Source organism: Glycine soja, chromosome 4, assembly GCF_004193775.1.
Source record: "Glycine soja cultivar W05 chromosome 4, ASM419377v2, whole genome shotgun sequence".
Classification (NCBI taxonomy): Eukaryota; Viridiplantae; Streptophyta; class Magnoliopsida; order Fabales; family Fabaceae; genus Glycine; species Glycine soja.
This window is the reverse complement of record NC_041005.1, coordinates 32,510,755-32,534,187: the sequence shown is the minus strand read 5'-3', so window position 1 is coordinate 32,534,187 and position 23,433 is coordinate 32,510,755. Positions and strand designations below refer to the sequence as shown.

General features: G+C 35.1%; 4 protein-coding genes across 4 annotated transcripts; 1 reads left to right on the top strand and 3 right to left on the bottom strand.

Annotated features, from left to right (window-relative positions):
- Positions 1–4,651: 4,651 nt before the first annotated feature.
- LOC114410743 lies at positions 4,652–5,167 on the bottom strand. The gene has a single exon (XM_028374679.1). The coding sequence runs from the start codon at positions 5,165–5,167 to the stop codon at positions 4,652–4,654; it is 516 nt and encodes a 171-aa protein (XP_028230480.1).
- Positions 5,168–6,914: 1,747 nt separating this feature from the next.
- LOC114408162 (kinesin-like protein KIN-12G) lies at positions 6,915–8,680 on the bottom strand. Its single transcript, XM_028371255.1, has 5 exons — positions 8,456–8,680; positions 8,013–8,082; positions 7,878–7,922; positions 7,706–7,768; positions 6,915–6,973 (listed from the first exon to the last, which is right to left on the bottom strand). Exons 1-5 carry the CDS (start codon positions 8,653–8,655, stop codon positions 6,962–6,964), a joined length of 390 nt encoding a protein of 129 aa, XP_028227056.1. The 5' UTR covers positions 8,656–8,680; the 3' UTR covers positions 6,915–6,961.
- Positions 8,681–8,908: 228 nt separating this feature from the next.
- On the bottom strand, positions 8,909–14,355 carry LOC114410742 (kinesin-like protein KIN-12E). Its single transcript, XM_028374678.1, has 8 exons — positions 14,018–14,355; positions 13,833–13,937; positions 13,323–13,558; positions 12,880–12,949; positions 12,745–12,789; positions 12,573–12,635; positions 9,151–9,306; positions 8,909–9,070 (listed from the first exon to the last, which is right to left on the bottom strand). The coding sequence occupies exons 2-8, from the start codon at positions 13,878–13,880 to the stop codon at positions 8,909–8,911; spliced, it is 780 nt and encodes a 259-aa protein (XP_028230479.1). The 5' UTR covers positions 13,881–13,937; positions 14,018–14,355.
- Positions 14,356–17,486: 3,131 nt separating this feature from the next.
- LOC114410741 lies at positions 17,487–18,941 on the top strand. Its single transcript, XM_028374676.1, has one exon. The coding sequence runs from the start codon at positions 17,487–17,489 to the stop codon at positions 18,939–18,941; it is 1,455 nt and encodes a 484-aa protein (XP_028230477.1).
- The last annotated feature ends 4,492 nt before the right edge of the window (positions 18,942–23,433 follow it).

Sequence of the window (23,433 nt, the reverse complement as noted above, 5' to 3'; positions counted from 1 at the left end):
TTTGGAGTGGTGTCGCGACCTTGCTAGTGTGAAGGTAAGCATGTCGAAGTTTTTGAGTTCTTGTTTCATAATATAAGTTTTTTAGTTCTTGTTTCATAATATAAGACTTTTAAAATGTGATTATCGACTTCTTGAGTTGCCCTAACAATGTCATCGTTGAATATGCGAAAAGGATTTGAAGGCCAAAGGGTTTAGTTAAGTCAGAGTACTAACGAAGTTGATGTTGTTGGTTGTTTTGGTTTCGCGTTTTTGTTATCTGGATTGGTGCACTTCGAGCATAGGTTGTTGGATTTATTACATATGCAATTGTGGTTTCGATTATTTTCTTCCATTATTACATATGCGAAGCATGAATCAAATGAGAAGCATGAATCAAATGTGCCAAAATGTTCTGGAAATTAGGTGGTCATACACTCTTACAGTGTAATTGGGTTTTGTTTGGCAATTTTTGTGCAAAATTTATGTTTGTTTGTTTCTTTACCTCTCTTTGCTTATAATTTATGATTCAAATTAATACATAAGATCAGTTTTCTCATCTTCATTTTTTCATAGCAGATAAAGAGGGAAATATCCACCTTGAAGCTGCTGAAGCATCCGAACGTGGTTAGATTATAAGAGGTAACATCCTAACCTGTTTTTTGTTTTTTTTTGTTGACCATGTGTTTTTTCTTTTTCTTTTTCTTGTTTACGTGTAAAAGTGCAGTTAATGCAGTTTAAAATCATTGATTTTATAAGTATTTCCATTTTTTATGTGTTGTTTTGGAATTTCTCTACTTAGTCAGAAAAAGTTAGCTTCGCTTTTATTTTCTTTGTGGAAACATGTGTTACTTGGTTATCGGATCAACAATGTATACAGGTTTTTCACTCATTTACATAGTCAGCAAATTGGAGTAATTAAGCTTTTTCTGAAACTAAGAGTCCAATAACTGCTATTCGAGTTGGATAATTATTTGCGTTGTGTACTTTGGGTTTGAATTATTTTTGTTACATTTTTCAGAGGAACTTAGATCAATTGGAAGACTTACTCAACAAGGTTAAATTGAAGACCATAAGGACGGAACCACCTTCTGCATCTATTGCTGGCACAAGGTACTTTTTGATTATTAATTTTGATTGTGCGTTTACAAATGATTAAAAAAAAAAAAATTCTTATGGGGTGTTATTGGTTGGTAAGTTGGTGTATCTTTGGTGTTTCTGTAGATTCTGTAGTTGCTGCGTTACAATTTGTGGCTCCCTCTGCAAAGAGATTCTTTTTTTAAAATCATTTTGACTTAGATCCTATTTGAATGTTTCAACACGACCCACAGTAGGATATCAGATCATTATGGTGTATTTAGGAGCAGATTATCATATTTATACTAATAAGTATATCCAAATGCAAATGTTTTTTTTTGTTTTTTGTGTTTATATTATAATTATTGAGTCAGTATGCTGTTTCCTTTTAGAAACAAATGACAGCCACTTAGAGAATAGTATACATTACTCTCTTTCATCTCTTTTCATTCCTCACACTTTCATCCATTTTCATTCATGTATACCAAACCCATTGTAAAAGTTTGATAGGTCCTGCATTTAAAGTCAAATCAAAATTCAATCCTTAAGAAATAAGGTTGTTGTCTTAAATAGAGAAAAGTAGGACAGTAATATCCACTCCAGGAATAACATAAAATTCCTAATCTTGAATAGTTCCCCAAAATTTAGAATCCTAGTTAGGATAAAGTGCTATCTGTCAGCCTATTGAGATCAAAAGTTTGATTCTGAAAAATGATAGCATTTCTGAGCCTCCAAATTTAAATTGTAGCTGCTATCCACCACATTGTCCTTCTTGTGTTAGAAACCTTTGAAGTTGCTGAGGAGTAGTGCTGGATAAAATTATCCAAAGGCCTACAGTGAAACACCTTGTCTTCCTTTACCCAAGAAAGGTATTCCCACCATATAGCCATAGTTTTGCCACAGGTGAAAAATAGATGGGATGCGGATTCGGGTTGATTGTGACAGAAGGGACATAAATCATTATCTACCTGAATCTGCCTCTTGATCAAGTTGTCCTTCGTGGGAAGTCTGTCCCATAATAACCTCCAAACAAAAGAAAGGGCTTTAGGAGGAAGTTTGATCTCCCAAAGTTTCTTGAATCCCAGGTACAGACCTTGAATGTACCATCTCAGATTTAATAACTTGATAACCAAATTTAGTTGACAAAATCCCAGAGGATTCAGCTCCCCAAACCCAGGTATCATTGAGATTGTTGTTAACTCTGATTTGGTGGATGTGATCAATGAAAATAGAGGCTAGCTGCACCTCATTATCAAACAAGTGTCTTCTCCAAACCATATTCCAGACCCATCCATTCTCTGTCCAAGATCCCACCTCTGCCACCCTTAAATCTCTTTGGGAAGAAATACTGAATAACTCATGGAATTGATCCTTTAGAGGAACTCCTTCATCACCCCAAGGATCTTCCCAAAAGAGGAATTTGTCACCTCTCCCCAGCTTCCACCTGATTTGATTATCAGCACTGACCACATTTTGCTGTTGAAAGATGGCCCTTAAATCAGCCCACCAAGTAGAGAAATACTGCTTTCGAGGACCATACTCCAATCCCCTCCAGCCATTGTACATAGAGATCAGAATTCTGGTCCAAAGCTGGTCTGGTTGGTGGAACATCAGCCACTTCCATTTGAACAACAGAACCTTGTTAAGACTTGGAAGATCTCTAATCCCCAACCCTCCCATATGCTTAGGAAAGCAGCACTGGCTCCAAGAAATCCAAGCAATCTTCCTACTATCTGGTTTTCCCCCCATAGGAATTCTTTGGAATTCAACTTACTAGTGTGTTTGGATTAGATTGATGGTGAAAAAAATCAATTAAATTTTCATGATAAAGATAAAGTGATAAATAGTTGTTTCTGTTTTTTTTTATGGTATGGCCATTATTTTGTGGGATAAAATGGATTGTTGTGTTTTATCCCAACACAATATATACATTGCCGCGGTTTAAAAATTAAAATACTGATTGGCTATAAACGTCACAAAGCATACAGTTGTGGTTTATTTGGTCTTAGCATTTATTGGCGGCTATAATTTGCCACAATGTTTTTTCTATTATTTTTTACCCCTTTTTGAATTTTAATGATCTAAATTAAAACAAAAAAATTTCTAAACATCTTGTCTTCAACAACATTGGAACAGCTCTGAGCTCTCTCTGGTCCTCAATTTGTGCTTTTTATCCTCCAGTTGCAACACCCTAACTCGCTAAGTCACACGCAGCACCGTGATTTTCTGCAGGTTCTCATCCTTAAACCTTAATTTCGTCCCTTGATTAAATTAATAGTTATATATATATATATATATATATATATATATACACACACACACACACACACACACACACATATATATATATATATATATATATATATATATATATTTACATCTTAAAAACTATAAACCCTAATCTATACTATCTGTCAAATGACCAGACCAAAGACCCCTAATTTAATCGCAGGTCGTCATTCCTGCCAGCAGAACACAGAGGCCAGCATCGTGTGTTGTTCAATCTAAGGTACCTTCTGCCTGCGTTCGTTCTATCAGTTATAGTTTCATTGTTTATTGCATTTGAGGTGGACATGAACTCCCCTGTTATGATATGTTTCCTACTTTGTAACTGTTGATTGTCATTTCTCTCATTAAGTTTCTAAATACTGAAATAACAATACCTGCACAATCAATGAGTGTGTTCTCATAAATTGACTTAAAAGAGTTGAAGCCAAGAAAGTGGCAAGGCGTTCTGATTCATTGGAACAATTTGTCTGTGAAATGACGCGTCTTTTGTTTTGAATTCAAATTGTTTACATTTTATATAACATTAAATTGCACTAACTCCCCTTAAAAGTTTTTGATATTGCACAAAACCCTTGGTTTTTTAACGTTTACAGCTACTTTCTTACAAGGGTACATGGTGTAATGATTTTCAATCAATTAATGGTATAGTGTAATGTACAAGGATATTAGTGTCATGTTTTGCAAACAATTAATAGGGTTAGTGTACGAGTAGAAAAAACAGGGATATCAGGGGGAATTTCAGTGACATTTACTGTAATTTACTCTTCATTGATATATTTTTTTTTTTGGAAAGCAAATATATATATATATATATATATATATTGATTAAAAAAGTACCAGAGGTACTACAAGATACATAGTAGACCTGTAAAACAGGAAAGAAAAACCACCCTACAAAAACCATTGTCAATCTTGGAACCAATTTCTTGACCATCCTCCCCTTTATTAACATTTCTATTATTGTTCTCAGCAGCAACTTGTTCATACAATTCAATTAGTTTACTATTATCCTCAATCAAGGCTTTAAGTTTCATCTTGAGTTCATCATTCTCCTTTGCCAGCATAATTGCTGTCTCATGAGCCTCTGCTTCTTTTTTTTTTTTTGAACAACCAAAAATAATATTATATATATAAGAAGCATAGTACCAGAGGTACTACAGGAAAACAAAGGGTAGCATCCCCTAAAACACAGAAAAATAACCAACAGCCACCAAAATCAATAAAACCCATCCCGACAAATGACACATTAAATGAATGACAAAGACATATAAGAGGACCATTGGTGAAAAGGAACAGTAAAATCCTTTTCCTATCCCCTCAACCAAGACCAAGTGAGATAAATAGATCTGTCCATCAATTTAGATATGTCAAAAGACTGGTTGTTGAAAACCATGTCGTTTCTAAGGCTCCAAATGGATTTGGTAGCTGCAATCCACCAAATCTTCCTCCTTCTGTTAGAATTCCTCGATCCAGCCAATGAACAATGCTGAAGAAAGTTTTCCATAGGCTTGCTGTGCAAAACTCTATCTTCCTTCACCCATGAGTTGAATTCCCACCATAATGGCATAACTTTATAACAAGTGAAGAAAAGGTGAGAAGCAGATTCCACTTGGCTTTGGCAGAAAGGGCATAGATCGTTTTGGAGGACAATCTGTCTACTGATTAAATTATCCTTAGAAGGAAGCCTATCCCAGAGTAATCTCCAGGCAAAGGATAAAGCTGCAGGGGGGATTTTGATTTCCCATAGCTGTCTAAAGCCACTGTTTGGCTGATGGAGAGGCTGCTCAAATCTGAGACAGTTGTAAGCAGAATTTATAGAGAACATTCCCGTTGGTTGAGCTCCCCACACCCAGTCATCCTTCAAGTCTGTAACAAGACTTATAGCTGAGGTCTGGTCGATAAAAGCTGTGGCTTCCCCCAATTCACTATCAAAAAGATGTCTTCTCCAAGAAAATTTCCACTCCCAACCATTTTCTCCAAAAATCCCCATGCTTGCCACTGTCTGAAGTTTTTGAGAAGATACCTCATATAAATCTGGGTATTTTTCTCTAAGAACAGAGCCATCACCCACCCAAGAGTCTTCCCAAAATAAGATTTGATCAAACATTAAAATATAATAAAATTAAAAATTAAAAAATCAAATAATACTTTTTTATGTTATTATTTTCCCTTTTTATACATATCTTTTAAATTTATATTCTTTATTACATTTTAAATATGAAAATGAGTTGTAACAAAAAAATGAATGATTAACATTTAAGATAAAAAAAATATTAGTAAAAAGATAAGTTTTAAAGATTAATTGAAATGCAATTAAAGTTCAAGGTGCCTATTTATGAAAAAGTTAAAGTTAAAATATCAATCATAATAATTTTAAAGTTCATGTTGTCTATTTGAAAGAAAAAGTATAATTTAAGTATTAATTAAGACAAAATTAAAGTTGAGGCTGTCTATTTGAAAAAAATAAAATTAAAGGGACTTAATGCTCCTTTCCCATTTTAAAATTATAAATCAATGTTATGGGGAATATAAACTCTAACCCCATTTGATTGGGAGAAAAAAAATAGATAGAAGTGAAGTTATTTTCATGAGATCTACTAGAAAACACTTTTTTTCCCAAATTGGAATGAAATGGAGCAGAATAATTAATCTCTATTTCATTTTTATTTTTTAGTTTTTATTATTATATAAAAAATTAAAAAAAATTGTTATTTGATTTTCTTTTTCACTCATCAAAATAAGTAGAGAGAAATTTCTCTACTCCCCCTCCCTATTTCTATTAATCTAAATAATATACTTTATTTCTCTTTTATTTGTATCATTCTTATTTCTCCTTTAATTTACCTATTTTCAATTCTCATAATTAAGCAAATCAAATAATATGAATTGGCAGGTAAAAATGTGAGTAATGTAGCAGTTTTATTACCTCAGCATCAAACTTCGCGTGCCCAGTGAGGTTAGGACTGCAGAAACTATGTTGATACGACTGACAATTATATAAATCTTTGTCCCACCCTGAACTTGATCTTATCATCATTTTACTATTGAAGAGTGCTGTCGGGTGTAATCTACACAGAATAACATTAAAGATATATCAAAATTTTATCCATGTTTTAATACATGCATTATAGTTAATTTCCCCACTGGCTAGTTTTCTTTTCTTTACCTTGAAGAGCGATGAGCACTGATTTCATAAGGCGTTTGTTCCATAAACACAGATGATGGCAAATAATTTCTATTATCATTCCCAAAGTGTCGTGGGGCATTAAGTCTTCCGTACATATAAAAAATACTATGCCTTCCTTGCAGTGACCTATTCTGAGTTTGCTTCACCTTGCTGCCTAGATCTCCACAGATATCTCTACTCCAGGATTTTAGTCTATGTTTTAGGTTCTGAAGTTTGCATTTTAGAGCATACCCTCCCCAACCCAAAGGCTGGTTTTGTATAGCCTGTCGTAGATAAAACATATCAAGTCAGAGAGAATGTGACAGACAAATGGACTAGTAAGTTGAATAAAGTTTTTTTTTTTTTAAAAATAAGAGTACAAACAAGTGTGATCTAGACCTGAATCTTGAGAAACTCATTTTCCTCCCTAACCAAAGACTGCCATCGTGATTTTCAACTTGACTCCTAAAGACAAATATTAATAAGAATTAAATAGTTGAATAAGTCATATTCACAAAAAATTTAAAATGCAAGCACAAAAAATTACAAACAACTATAAATGTAAGATAATTAAGCAGAAAGACATTCTATCTTTTTACACATTGGATATCTAAATAATTACTAGGGCTCCTTATTCAATGACTGGCCATATGACAATGATTGACATATGGACTGAGCTTCTAGAATATCCACAATGTGATAATAGTGGTAAATGAAGAAAAATAGATGATTTAGAGTTTCCACCCTGACCATTTCTAAAAAGTGGTAAATGAAGAACATGAAGAAACAAAATGTATAGTCTAAACTGCATTCCATGTCTACCACTACCTACTACTAGTTGAGCGCCAGTATTATTCATGTTAGATTTAAAACACACTAATTGAGATGGGCCTGTTTTTCCATTTTCATGAGATTCAATATATGTCCACCAATATTTATACTGGAAAGCTTAATTTAGCAAGATTTGATGACAACACCAAACTGGTAAATTATGTTGATTTCAGAAACTTAGATAAAGACTCATGAAATTTATACAGTGGGTCACTGAAAAGTGACTGCTAATCTGAAAACCTGATAAATGGGCACAATCAAAATCAGATTCTAGGTTCTAGCTTACATCTATGTTGAAGTAAGCTATTGTGACATTCACTGCTTCAAACATGAATATGGATGCAGGAAATACTATATCATTCTTACCTGTTTGGAGATGAGATTACCATCATTATGTACATCTTCGATCATCAAATCAGAATTTTTTTTCTAACATTTGCAAAAGACAAAGAGGTCAAGATAGGAGTTTGCAGTGCCTTTTATTCTAGACACAAGAAAAAATTATTACACTAAAAAAAGTGAAAACCTGAACCCTTACCAGATCTGTTTCATGCATAAATTTCCAATCTAGTGCTTCCAACAACTACACATACAAGTGAAAGGAAAAAAATAAAAATCAACATGAGAGGGATTGACTGAAAATTTTACAAAGTACAAAAGCATCCATTCATACCTTGTTTTCCAATACCATGATTTGTTCACTCATCTGTTCTCGTTCACCTTCCATACAAAATGACTTTAACCTGTTTTGAAGATACATAAGCATTAGCAACATGACATTATGGAAAACATGTATATCACAGAAAAGTCACTGGTAATCTAGCTAGCACTAATTTGTTGGAGAACTTGGACTGGTTGGTTGACTAGTTTCTTTTGAGTTTGACAATACCATAAGGCTGTGTTCTTGCCTCAACTGATTTACATATTTTCATATTTGTGGATATAATAGGCAATGTATATATTGTTCATACTGGAAGATTGATTTTTGGTCATAGAGTAACTATGCCACTTCCCAACCTTTACTTTAATCATGAAATCAAAGTGAGTTACTTTTGCATGCACATGAATAAAAAAAAAGCAACAAAAAAGTATTTTAGCTGTATCAATAAAACATGCCTTCTAATTTCTTCTTTTAGCTGCAAATTTTCCATAGCAAATCTAGTTGCTTCATTATTCCGATCCACCTGGGCCCGCAAGACCTCAATTTCCTTCAAGTGCTCCTCTTTTTCTTTTAGCAAGTGTGTCTCGGCTGAGATCTTCTCAGAAGCAACTGTTTCTAATCTTTTTATTCCAGCTTCTCGAAAACGTAGTCTCATCTTCAAACTTTGTATCTCATCTTCTCTTTGTCTCACCTAAAATCATCCCATATTTTCAATCATTTAATTCATCACAAAAACATCAAGAATTATCATTATTGATAAATCAACAAAAAATAGTGATTATAAATTAAAACATTGAAAATACTAGAATGGAGCTCTATGACAACAAACTAAATTGATAGGTGTTTCTCATATATAATTATAAATTGCTACTTATAGGTCAAAACTTGTTTATTCTCTCCCTCATTAATCAATCATTCAAAACTGATAACAAAACAATAAGAAATATATGGCTTTTCAAAGATACCAGCTTCATGGACGCTTGAATTTCATCTCTTAGTGCCTGTAATTCCATCTCTTTGTCCTTTTCCCTTCTAAAGGCCCCAACAAGGGCAATGTCATAGTCTTTTTTCTGCAAAAAGAGAAAGATGCTTATCAGTAAACAAGGTTATGGGAGACTGAATGATTTCTTGGACACAAAAAAATATCAACCTGAGATATCCTTTTAACAGAGGTTAATGGACTGAATGATCCTTGCACACCTTCCCACTTGAAGGATCCAGGAGAACCTGGGAAGCTGACAACTGAAATGTCATTATCCTGAATTTCTCCTCCACCAACTAGACCACGCAAACGGGATACTTCTTTCTGAAACCCCAAAAAAAAGTTACAGTACAAACCAGCCAATTTAGTAATTTAGTAGATATCAAGGCAGAAATACAAGTTGTAGGAAGCTTTTCCACTTCCCTATAAACAGTAGGTGAAAAGTAAAAGTAAACTCTTGGCCAATGTACTTTTCTAACAAGAAATTAAGTATTAGGTAATTATGTACAAAGACTCCAATTAAATCAATTAATATTCTTGTAAATTGATGATGGCATGAAAAACCACCCTCAATACTGATGCAGAGCATTTGACCCCATAACTGGTATAGTAGGATAGTAGATAGTGGAATAACCACTATTATGAAATTTATAGATATAAATTAAGTAATTTATATTACATTATATGCTAAAAAATTAAAAAAGTTACACAATTAGTAGTTGAACTAGTAAAGTGATATTCACTTATACTCAAATTATATAATAACATTACACTATCAGTAATAGACATTCCATTCACAAGTTTGTACCATTATAATTACGTTCAAAATTAAGTTCACACATGACATTATTTACAACAGTGTTATTTAGCCGCTTGAAATAGTATTGTAAAATGGCGTTGTCTGAGTAAATTCTTTTTATTTACAAAAATCAAAACCTGTCTGACTAGTTTTTAGTAGTTACAGTTTATATTTGCAGTTTTTTTGGTATTGGTTCAGTTTATTCTTTATTAGTCCTTTCATATATTCAAGTCATTAGTCAAACTTTAGAACATATCTCAGCGGGTCTATCAGTGTATCTATATTTGTCAAGTAGACAAACACATATTCCTTTTCAAGTAAGTATGCCATCATGGGGTCCTTCATTTTACGAAAACCATGTGTGCCCCTACGTATTTCCCAATTTATCATATCATTAAATGTGGTGGATAGGTTTATTGTTAAAAAAAATTATACATATACAGCAAGGCATGATATGAAACATGCAAAAATAGACCTCTGAAATTTGAAGTCAACCATGTGCTGAATTCAAGGTTATTAAAACTGGGGAAGAACCTTACAATTGAGTAGAAATTATAGAAGCAAACATTAGTGAGCCACTTGCAATTTAATTCTTTATAATATGAAGTTGATTGCCGCAAATTATTTTCTACATATTACACAAATGTTTGTCATATATGCGGTTGATTGACGAAAGTCTTATTATTTTTCAGGCTGAATCAGGCACCGAAGAATCACCAAAGAACTCTTTTAATTATTTGCAGGTGTGTTTATTGTTTGTAGTAATAGTTTAAAATATGTTTTTTAAATTCCACAAATGAGAAACATGTATGATGCCTGAAAACATGTATGCGTTTAATGCCTTGATATTCATGCGGTGTAATTGTTCTTTTGAGCTGTCTAGTATGATGTTTATTATGTCATACAATTACCAGAGTACCACAGGTACTATAGGTACAAGTATAGTTTAAACACAATTGTGGTTCAAAAGATGAAATTAGAGGATGGTATTGTGGACCAGCTACAACCCATAACTTAAGTACATGTATGCTGCACCTCTTGGAAGAGGTCTCAGCATTTACCCTTCCTTTGTTGTTTTTTTTTCCCGGGAAAAATCAAATATATTATGTATAAAATTCAGTACTAGGTGTACTGAAGTAGGCTACAATAAATCTCTTCATCTCCGCCTTTTTATTTCCTTACCCGACCATCCCCATAACATGTATTGCAAGCTGTTCAAATTTCTCCAGTCCCCTTGCATGCAGAGCATGTCATTGACCGCTGGAAGATGGCTAATGGAGTTCTCATTGATGAGACAACCCGGTCTTGACCTCCACAACTTCTACATACGGATGGTGTAGTCCCTGGTTTAGCCCCTGAACCATTGCAAGTTCGACAGCTATCTAATCGGCGTATCTCTATCTATTTTTCTATGCGAAAAACTGCTTCTTTAAAGTTGAAAACAAGACTGTAATACTCATGTTTAGAATCATTTGCTCCATTCCAAGAACCTATGGAACCTCTGCCACGATAATTGCCCTCAAACAATGATTCGAACAGATGTAATGGATTGCCCCAACACCCAACAAAAATTTTCAATAATAGTGTCAAGAGCGCTAACAAACCCTACATGTAAGACTTAAGGGGAAAAAACACCCTAAGGCTGCATGTAAGACTTTATAAAAACTTCTACCTAACCCAATTAGAAACCTAGAGGCAATTATAGACTATGAAAATTGTATGGGAATTGCATTCTATTAGAAATGTCTGAAGAAGATAACATGAAAAATATAATCTTAATCTCCAAATACAAAAGTAATATTTTCCAAATGTCATTACGAATGGGACTTTTCATTTCCTGTTACTAAGATGAAAATTCTCCTTAAAGGAGGCTGCTTTTAATGGACAGAAATCTGCACAAACTTAATGGGGGAGAAGAGCATTCAAGTTGAATAACTATTGAAGAAGTGGTATGTCTCAAGTTTAATTACTCCAATTGCAGCTCTGTTGGACAAGGAAAACTGTAAGCACGATCTTCTAAACAGGACTCGGTTAAACAAACAGAGCTTTCCACATCCTGGAAATCCAGCTAATTGGAGCTAAGCTAGAAGTCCCTCATCCTACGAAGTGGTATCTCACTTGTAAATACAACAATTGCCTCCATAATTTTCTATCTGATTAGTAACTCATCCCATACTATACAACATAAATTAATTAATAGAAAAATTCAATATCCATAGGGAAATAGCTACGGTCGGGTGAGTTTGATACATCTTACGTTATGTACTCAGTACATTTGTGGAAAGCCAAATCACCCCAACGTAAGTGAAAATTACATTATAAATTGCAGTAACGCAGGCTTTATAACTTCGAAGTCTACGATGATTGCCAAGCAATCTGCATCAGTCTATAAACCCTATACACTACATCATCTAGGACCACAATCACATCACCCTTCAAACCTTTCTATAAATAGATTCTAATTCCCCAATAAATTTGGTAACTACGAAAATTGTGTTTGACACAGACTATTTTTCCCAATTTCAGCTGATTTGATATTTTATAAATGTTTGAAAAATGAAGCTGAATTTGAATTGCACCACTTTCCTCATTCAATTTCGATGCTGTCGTTTATGCAGTTTTTGTTGAAAAATGCCAAATCCCTTGAAACAGCCATGCACCATTTGACTTGTTAGCATTGTTGGTCCAACTAACTACACTTGCTATTGTGTTTTGTAATGCAGCGTTTTGTACAAACGGTGCAGTGCTTCAAACATGAATATGGATGCAGGAAATACTATATCATTCTTACCTGTTTGGAGATGAGATTACCATCATTATGTACATCTTCGATCATCAAATCAGAATTTTTTTTCTAACATTTGCAAAAGACAAAGAGGTCAAGATAGGAGTTTGCAGTGCCTTTTATTCTAGACACAAGAAAAAATTATTACACTAAAAAAAGTGAAAACCTGAACCCTTACCAGATCTGTTTCATGCATAAATTTCCAATCTAGTGCTTCCAACAACTACACATACAAGTGAAAGGAAAAAAATAAAAATCAACATGAGAGGGATTGACTGAAAATTTTACAAAGTACAAAAGCATCCATTCATACCTTGTTTTCCAATACCATGATTTGTTCACTCATCTGTTCTCGTTCACCTTCCATACAAAATGACTTTAACCTGTTTTGAAGATACATAAGCATTAGCAACATGACATTATGGAAAACATGTATATCACAGAAAAGTCACTGGTAATCTAGCTAGCACTAATTTGTTGGAGAACTTGGACTGGTTGGTTGACTAGTTTCTTTTGAGTTTGACAATACCATAAGGCTGTGTTCTTGCCTCAACTGATTTACATATTTTCATATTTGTGGATATAATAGGCAATGTATATATTGTTCATACTGGAAGATTGATTTTTGGTCATAGAGTAACTATGCCACTTCCCAACCTTTACTTTAATCATGAAATCAAAGTGAGTTACTTTTGCATGCACATGAATAAAAAAAAAGCAACAAAAAAGTATTTTAGCTGTATCAATAAAACATGCCTTCTAATTTCTTCTTTTAGCTGCAAATTTTCCATAGCAAATCTAGTTGCTTCATTATTCCGATCCACCTGGGCCCGCAAGACCTCAATTTCCTTCAAGTGCTCCTCTTTTTCTTTTAGCAAGTGTGTCTCGGCTGAGATCTTCTCAGAAGCAACTGTTTCTAATCTTTTTATTCCAGCTTCTCGAAAACGTAGTCTCATCTTCAAACTTTGTATCTCATCTTCTCTTTGTCTCACCTAAAATCATCCCATATTTTCAATCATTTAATTCATCACAAAAACATCAAGAATTATCATTATTGATAAATCAACAAAAAATAGTGATTATAAATTAAAACATTGAAAATACTAGAATGGAGCTCTATGACAACAAACTAAATTGATAGGTGTTTCTCATATATAATTATAAATTGCTACTTATAGGTCAAAACTTGTTTATTCTCTCCCTCATTAATCAATCATTCAAAACTGATAACAAAACAATAAGAAATATATGGCTTTTCAAAGATACCAGCTTCATGGACGCTTGAATTTCATCTCTTAGTGCCTGTAATTCCATCTCTTTGTCCTTTTCCCTTCTAAAGGCCCCAACAAGGGCAATGTCATAGTCTTTTTTCTGCAAAAAGAGAAAGATGCTTATCAGTAAACAAGGTTATGGGAGACTGAATGATTTCTTGGACACAAAAAAATATCAACCTGAGATATCCTTTTAACAGAGGTTAATGGACTGAATGATCCTTGCACACCTTCCCACTTGAAGGATCCAGGAGAACCTGGGAAGCTGACAACTGAAATGTCATTATCCTGAATTTCTCCTCCACCAACTAGACCACGCAAACGGGATACTTCTTTCTGAAACCCCAAAAAAAAGTTACAGTACAAACCAGCCAATTTAGTAATTTAGTAGATATCAAGGCAGAAATACAAGTTGTAGGAAGCTTTTCCACTTCCCTATAAACAGTAGGTGAAAAGTAAAAGTAAACTCTTGGCCAATGTACTTTTCTAACAAGAAATTAAGTATTAGGTAATTATGTACAAAGACTCCAATTAAATCAATTAATATTCTTGTAAATTGATGATGGCATGAAAAACCACCCTCAATACTGATGCAGAGCATTTGACCCCATAACTGGTATAGTAGGATAGTAGATAGTGGAATAACCACTATTATGAAATTTATAGATATAAATTAAGTAATTTATATTACATTATATGCTAAAAAATTAAAAAAGTTACACAATTAGTAGTTGAACTAGTAAAGTGATATTCACTTATACTCAAATTATATAATAACATTACACTATCAGTAATAGACATTCCATTCACAAGTTTGTACCATTATAATTACGTTCAAAATTAAGTTCACACATGACATTATTTACAACAGTGTTATTTAGCCGCTTGAAATAGTATTGTAAAATGGCGTTGTCTGAGTAAATTCTTTTTATTTACAAAAATCAAAACCTGTCTGACTAGTTTTTAGTAGTTACAGTTTATATTTGCAGTTTTTTTGGTATTGGTTCAGTTTATTCTTTATTAGTCCTTTCATATATTCAAGTCATTAGTCAAACTTTAGAACATATCTCAGCGGGTCTATCAGTGTATCTATATTTGTCAAGTAGACAAACACATATTCCTTTTCAAGTAAGTATGCCATCATGGGGTCCTTCATTTTACGAAAACCATGTGTGCCCCTACGTATTTCCCAATTTATCATATCATTAAATGTGGTGGATAGGTTTATTGTTAAAAAAAATTATACATATACAGCAAGGCATGATATGAAACATGCAAAAATAGACCTCTGAAATTTGAAGTCAACCATGTGCTGAATTCAAGGTTATTAAAACTGGGGAAGAACCTTACAATTGAGTAGAAATTATAGAAGCAAACATTAGTGAGCCACTTGCAATTTAATTCTTTATAATATGAAGTTGATTGCCGCAAATTATTTTCTACATATTACACAAATGTTTGTCATATATGCGGTTGATTGACGAAAGTCTTATTATTTTTCAGGCTGAATCAGGCACCGAAGAATCACCAAAGAACTCTTTTAATTATTTGCAGGTGTGTTTATTGTTTGTAGTAATAGTTTAAAATATGTTTTTTAAATTCCACAAATGAGAAACATGTATGATGCCTGAAAACATGTATGCGTTTAATGCCTTGATATTCATGCGGTGTAATTGTTCTTTTGAGCTGTCTAGTATGATGTTTATTATGTCATACAATTACCAGAGTACCACAGGTACTATAGGTACAAGTATAGTTTAAACACAATTGTGGTTCAAAAGATGAAATTAGAGGATGGTATTGTGGACCAGCTACAACCCATAACTTAAGTACATGTATGCTGCACCTCTTGGAAGAGGTCTCAGCATTTACCCTTCCTTTGTTGTTTTTTTTTCCCGGGAAAAATCAAATATATTATGTATAAAATTCAGTACTAGGTGTACTGAAGTAGGCTACAATAAATCTCTTCATCTCCGCCTTTTTATTTCCTTACCCGACCATCCCCATAACATGTATTGCAAGCTGTTCAAATTTCTCCAGTCCCCTTGCATGCAGAGCATGTCATTGACCGCTGGAAGATGGCTAATGGAGTTCTCATTGATGAGACAACCCGGTCTTGACCTCCACAACTTCTACATACGGATGGTGTAGTCCCTGGTTTAGCCCCTGAACCATTGCAAGTTCGACAGCTATCTAATCGGCGTATCTCTATCTATTTTTCTATGCGAAAAACTGCTTCTTTAAAGTTGAAAACAAGACTGTAATACTCATGTTTAGAATCATTTGCTCCATTCCAAGAACCTATGGAACCTCTGCCACGATAATTGCCCTCAAACAATGATTCGAACAGATGTAATGGATTGCCCCAACACCCAACAAAAATTTTCAATAATAGTGTCAAGAGCGCTAACAAACCCTACATGTAAGACTTAAGGGGAAAAAACACCCTAAGGCTGCATGTAAGACTTTATAAAAACTTCTACCTAACCCAATTAGAAACCTAGAGGCAATTATAGACTATGAAAATTGTATGGGAATTGCATTCTATTAGAAATGTCTGAAGAAGATAACATGAAAAATATAATCTTAATCTCCAAATACAAAAGTAATATTTTCCAAATGTCATTACGAATGGGACTTTTCATTTCCTGTTACTAAGATGAAAATTCTCCTTAAAGGAGGCTGCTTTTAATGGACAGAAATCTGCACAAACTTAATGGGGGAGAAGAGCATTCAAGTTGAATAACTATTGAAGAAGTGGTATGTCTCAAGTTTAATTACTCCAATTGCAGCTCTGTTGGACAAGGAAAACTGTAAGCACGATCTTCTAAACAGGACTCGGTTAAACAAACAGAGCTTTCCACATCCTGGAAATCCAGCTAATTGGAGCTAAGCTAGAAGTCCCTCATCCTACGAAGTGGTATCTCACTTGTAAATACAACAATTGCCTCCATAATTTTCTATCTGATTAGTAACTCATCCCATACTATACAACATAAATTAATTAATAGAAAAATTCAATATCCATAGGGAAATAGCTACGGTCGGGTGAGTTTGATACATCTTACGTTATGTACTCAGTACATTTGTGGAAAGCCAAATCACCCCAACGTAAGTGAAAATTACATTATAAATTGCAGTAACGCAGGCTTTATAACTTCGAAGTCTACGATGATTGCCAAGCAATCTGCATCAGTCTATAAACCCTATACACTACATCATCTAGGACCACAATCACATCACCCTTCAAACCTTTCTATAAATAGATTCTAATTCCCCAATAAATTTGGTAACTACGAAAATTGTGTTTGACACAGACTATTTTTCCCAATTTCAGCTGATTTGATATTTTATAAATGTTTGAAAAATGAAGCTGAATTTGAATTGCACCACTTTCCTCATTCAATTTCGATGCTGTCGTTTATGCAGTTTTTGTTGAAAAATGCCAAATCCCTTGAAACAGCCATGCACCATTTGACTTGTTAGCATTGTTGGTCCAACTAACTACACTTGCTATTGTGTTTTGTAATGCAGCGTTTTGTACAAACGGTGCAGTGCTGCTGTGTTTTCTACTGCAATTGGTGCTCTATGCTTGTGATGCATGTCAAGTAATCCCTAAGCCACTAACGTTTTACATAGAAGGCGTAACATGGATCAAAGTTGGATGAACACATCACGTATCACTGAAGAGTACGAGAATGGTGTTGAAGAGTTTTTGCAGTTTGCTCAAAGTAAAGCGGAACCTATGTGGGGGAAATTTTTTTGTCCATGTGTGAAGTGTGCAAATGGGAGGCGCCAAACAATTGATGACATAAGAACTCATCTTATTTGTGAGGGAATAATTTGTAGCTACACAAAGTGGATATGGCATGGGGAATCCCTCGATACAGCTGACATGTCACAGCCTGACGATGTTACTACAGCCAGTGGAAATCCTATAGAAGAAATGATTCGCGATCTTGGGCAAGCGGGGTTTGAAGAGGCACATGCAGCGTTGTATGACAACATAGAAGTTGATTCAAAAATGCCTTTGTATTCCGGCTGCACATCTTTCACAAAGTTGTCTGCTGTGTTAGGTCTAGTTAACTTGAAGGCCCAATTTGGGTGGAGTGACAAGAGTTTTAGTGAGTTGCTGATGTTGTTGAAAACAATTCTTCCTGCTGATAACGTGTTGCCAAAGAATCACTACGAAGCAAAGAAGATTTTATGTCCAGTTGGGATGCAGTATGAAAAAATTCATGCATGTTGTAATGACTGCATTTTGTACAGAGATGAATTTGCTGAACTACATGACTGCCCTGTGTGCGGGGTTTCAAGGTACAAAACGAGCAACGGAGATTCTACTGTACTAGTATCTGCCGCCAACCGCCGTCCAGCGAAGGTGTGTTGGTATCTCCCAATAATACGAAGGTTTAAGCGGTTGTTTGCTAATGGGGAAGATGCAAAAAACCTTATGTGGCATGCAAATACCAGAAAATCAGATGGATTGATGCGACATCCTGCAGATAGCCCGCAATGGAAGGCAATTGATCGTCTATATCCTGACTTTGGGGCCGAGCCTAGAAATTTAAGGCTTGGTCTTGCAACAGACGGAATGAACCCATTTGGAACATTAACTACTAACCATAGCTCGTGGCCCGTTTTGCTGTTCATTTATAATCTCCCTCCGTGGTTGTGCATGAAGCGAAAGTATGTTATGCTGAGTATGATGATAGCTGGTCCAAGACAACCAGGTAATGATATCAACGTATATCTAAGACCTTTAATTGACGATTTGCGGAAATTGTGGGATGAAGGGGTTGATGTATGGGACGCAAATTTGCAGCATGCTTTCAAGTTGCGTGCAATGGTTTTTTGTACCATAAATGACTTTCCAGCCTACGGAAATTTAAGTGGATATAGTGTCAAAGGACATCACACATGTCCTATATGTGAGCAAAATACAAGTTTCCGCCAACTTAAACATGGAAAGAAGACTGTCTATACTAGGCATCGAAGATTTCTCAAACAGTTTCATCCGTATCGACGATTGAAGAAGGCATTCGATGGAACTCAAGAACATGAAACCGCGCCAATTCCATTAACAGGTGATGAAGTATATTAGCGGGTCAAGGATGTCGAAAATATGTTCGGCAAGTCCCAAAAAAAACCATCATCCACTTCAAACATGTGGAAAAAGAAGTCTATTTTCTTTGATCTTCCGTACTGGTCCGATAATCATGTTAGGCATTGTATAGACATGATGCATGTCGAGAAAAATGTTTGTGATTCTTTAATTGGGACCCTCCTAAACATGAAAGGCAAGACAAAGGATGGTTTCAAGTGTCGTCAAGACTTGGTTGACATGGGTATACGTCAGGTTTTGCATCCTATCTCAAAAGGTACCAGGACATATCTGCCCCCAGCCTGTTATACAATGTCAACAGCTGAAAAGAGAAGTTTTTGTGAATGCTTGCGTAATATGAAAGTCCCACAAGGCTACTCTTCAAACATCAAGAGTTTTGTGTCTGTGAATGAGCTTAAGTTGGTTGGCTTGAAATCGCATGATTGTCATGTGTTAATGCAACAAATTTTGCCTGTTGCAATCCGCGGAACATTGCTTGAGAAGGTCCGTGTTGCAATCAGTCGCTTGTGTTTCATTTTTAATGCTATATGTGTGAAGGTCATTGACCCTAAACAGTTGGATGCTTTGGAAGATGAGGTTGCCATTGTCCTTTGTCAAATGGAGATGTTTTTCCCTCCTTCATTTTTTGACATTATGGTACACTTAGTTGTTCATCTGGTAAGGGAAATAAGGTCTTGTGGTCCTGTGTATTTTAGATGGATGTATCCAGTTGAGTGGTACATGAAGGTCTTAAAGGGTTATACGAAGAATCGACATCGACCAGAGGCCTCAATAGTGGAAAGATACGTTGCTGAAGAATGCATTGAGTTTGCCTCACAGTACATTGACTCATTGAAACCTGTTGGTGTTCCTGCATCCCGACATGAGCAGCCAAAAGCCGGAAAGGGTACTCGTGGATACAATGTTGTGACAATGACTAGACATGACGTGTCACAAGCACATTTGTATATATTAAACAACAAAACAGAGGTGTTTCCGTACATTGAGGCTCACAAAAAACATGTTAGAGATAGTCACCCCAAAATGAACATGATGAGGGTATTGCAAGAGCACAACAAAACTTTCATAAATTGGTTTAGACAAACAATATTTGCTGATAAAACTGTTTCCAGAAGACTGACATTGTTAGCCATTGGCCCAAATCTGAATGTCCCTACATGGAAGGGGTATGACATTAACAATTATTCATTCTACACAAAGTCCCAAGATGATAAAAGTTCGGTACAAAATAGCGGGGTCTGTGTTGATGCTGATTCGGATCACTTTTGCAGTACATCGGACAACAACCCCATTCGAGCATCCATGTCTTACTTTGGTGTCATTCAAGAAATTTGGGAGGTTGATTATACAGCATTTAGAGTGCCTGTTTTTAAGTGTCAGTGGGTCAACGGGACAACGGGTGTGTTTCAAGATCCATTGGGATTTACTTTGGTAGACCTTAGTAAGGTGGCATATATGGAGGAACCTTTCATTATGACAGCACAAGCCAGACAAGTTTTCTATGTACAAGATCCATGTAATTCAAGTTTGTGTGTGGTTCTGCAAGGAAGACCAAGTGGAATGAATTACCATAACGATGAGTCAACCCTTGACATTGGTCAAATGTATGGTTTTTCGAAACAATTGCCTTCAATGAATGAAGCTGATGAAGTGGATGATGGACATGCAAATTGTGTAGATCATGATGAAGGTCTATGGGAAAACATTCCTACAGGCTGAGTGCGAAAGTAATGCTTTGTTTAATGTGTAAATATAATGATTATTTTACTAGTACGCCTTTGCTTTGTTTAATGTGTAAATATAATGATTATTTTACTAGTACGCCTTTGCTGTGGTTAATTTGTAAATCTGAAGATTAATATTAATTGTGTATTTTTTTTTACAGGATCATGGCCACAGATCCGACGTCTCCCCCGCAGTCCGATGGTCAATCAGAGGCGACTTCCAAGAGGAGTAGAACAACGACACGGTTGAGAACATTGACATTAAGAACCGTGGATCAGCCCAGACCGGCAGTTTATGTGGATCTCGCTACCGGGAGAGCATCGGGACCGATGCGTGAAAAGTTCCATAGCTACCTAGGCGTAGTGGCGCGAGAAAAGGTTCCCATTATCCACAATAATTGGAAAGACGTACCTGAAACGCTAAAGGACATAGTGTGGAATGACATTCTAGTAAGTCCTTCATACCAAATAGTATATTTGAATTCCCCATCAATTTTTCTGTTAAAAACATATTTGTGCATATATCAAATATTTGTCCTTTATAATCTCTACACGTGTTTGCTGCCCTTTATTTTAAATGACTTGTCCTTTATTTGAATAGTTGATTTGATATCGTAGACTCCCATATTTGTAAAGAACGACACAAGGGCAGTTTTTATTTTAAATATGAATATTAGTTACTTAGATGAGGTAGAGAACAAATATTGGCAGATCAAAGATACAGAACATAACAAATCATGTGTATAATAACTTCACAAATTTAAATTGATAACTAAACCACGTGGATGAAACATGTATATGCTAATTATGTAATACCAATGAAATAAGGAACAATGTCAAAAATTGTAAAACAGTAGTAGTAGACATTGTTTTGCTAAAATATCAGCAACTTTGATTTGCTTTCTTGAACAGTAGTAGTAGACAGTCTATTATTAACTAATTTTGTTTATATAAGCAGAATTTACGCAAGTAATTTTATTTGAATAAGGTAAATGTTTCTGTAAAGTGTTCTTTATACGTGGAAGATGGATCAGTATTGATTGAGTAATGTAGGAATTGATTCATGAAATGAAAAAGATAAAGAGTGACAAATGGTTGAATTGGGAAATAAGTGGATAGTAAAATGGGTGTACTTGTGTGTGTTTTATAGTGGTCCAAACATCCACTACTAGCGGTGGAACATGTTGAGATAAGTCTGGGAAGGAAGAATAGCACCTTCTAATGCTAATCTCTAAAGGCATTTTTGCCCCACATCAATCCTCAATCACTGGTACAATCCTTGACATTATGCAATAGTGTCAAATTTAAGGTATCACTTCTTACCTTTTACTCTTTTGCCATATTTCAATTTCAAGGAAACGTTAAACGTTAAATATTTCCTACCAGATTTCCTGCTTTCACTGTGTTTTCGCAAAGAAATATTAAAATGTGACATGAACTTGGTTGTTTTCACCGTTTTTTATACAAATCTTTGAAGGTCACAAATAAACTGTACACAAGATGATAATTATTTAGGAAAATAGGAAATAAAAAACCAAAATATTGTTAAGGTTTGTACCAGCAGGCAGAAGTTATTTCCTTGTTTATTGTGGCATGCACATTGTCAACAACTTTAACATAAAATAGATGAAGATTTATATTACACTTGCAAGTCTTTAGTTATTTCGTTGTTTAATTAAATGTCACAAGCCTCAAGTCTTTAGTTCAAAACCTGCAACATCCAAAGAAAAGCTACAGTTGCAAGTGAGGGGAAGGGACAGAACAAAGCTTGTCAATTAACTCTTAACTCATCCCAACTTTTAAATCACACGAAGCTTAATATTGTTAGGCTTCTTCGTTGTGTCAAGTTGTCAAAAGGTGGACTCTTAGGAACAAAGAGGATAGGCTTAAACTCCAACTGTCCCTCACCTCAGAAGTGCTTGACACCCAAATGCTCTTCCTAGTCATTGGTGAGACTCTTGTAGAAAGCAGAATACTCCTCCTTTGTGATCTCCTCAGGCTTTGTCATCCAAATGGCCTTGTGCTTGTTCACCAAGGAGCATTCATGTGACACTTCCTTAATCTTCTTTTTATTTTGTTCTTCCTTGTCCTTCTCTTCGTCAACATCCTTCCACCTATTGTTTCTTTTCCCTCCATTCATCTCATTTTGGTGTTGCAGAAAATGGTACCTAGGGATTATGGGGAATGCCCCAACTATTCCAGTCCACGCTAAGGATTCCCACCATAAGGCTAGAGATTTGGTACAATTGAAAAAGAGATGGGCTGCATACTCCTGCTGAATTCTGCAAAACAGACATTTGCTGTCATTTATCTCTATTTGGCTCCTTCTCAAATTAGATTTAATCGGCAATCGATCTTTGATGAGTCTCCAAGCAAAAATTGCAGAAAAGAGAGAGATCTTTCACGTGGGGGATATGATTTGCTTGAGAAGAAATTGTTAGACCAGAAACGAAAAAGGATACAAGAGGAAGCATTGTTGAGTGAAAATGCAGCAAGCCTTGATGAACCCCCATCTCCAATAAAAAGACATGTTAAGTGGAAGGTTGCTCGGACCAGGGTGTTGGCAATATGACATCTGAGTCCGCACAGGAAATTGCAGATAAAATAGTAGGTTCACCAATATGTTGCAATGTTCATATGTTTAAGTATTTTGAGTAGAACAATGACTGCACGTGGTGTATTTTTGTGTCACTTGTTTTGTGTAGGACTCCTTAGAAGAGCAGGTAACGCAGGGCTCGTTTGTACCC

Coding starts and splice junctions, on each gene's coding strand:
- LOC114408162 (XM_028371255.1), bottom strand. CDS start 8,655: ATGAGACTACGTTTTCGAGAAGCTGGAATAAAAAGATTAGAAACAGTT. Junction 7,923..8,012: donor TCATGGTATTGGAAAACAAG/GTATGAATGGAT, acceptor TTGTATGTGTAG/TTGTTGGAAGCACTAGATTG. Junction 7,769..7,877: donor TTATGCATGAAACAGATCTG/GTAAGGGTTCAG, acceptor TGCAAATGTTAG/AAAAAAAATTCTGATTTGAT.
- LOC114410742 (XM_028374678.1), bottom strand. CDS start 13,880: ATGGAATTACAGGCACTAAGAGATGAAATTCAAGCGTCCATGAAGCTG. Junction 12,950..13,322: donor CTAAAAGAAGAAATTAGAAG/GCATGTTTTATT, acceptor TCTTCAAAACAG/GTTAAAGTCATTTTGTATGG. Junction 9,307..12,572: donor GTAATCTCATCTCCAAACAG/GTAAGAATGATA, acceptor TTGGGGTTTCAG/AAAGAAGTATCCCGTTTGCG.
- LOC114410741 (XM_028374676.1), top strand. CDS start 17,487: ATGGATCAAAGTTGGATGAACACATCACGTATCACTGAAGAGTACGAG.
- LOC114410743 (XM_028374679.1), bottom strand. CDS start 5,167: ATGTTCTCTATAAATTCTGCTTACAACTGTCTCAGATTTGAGCAGCCT.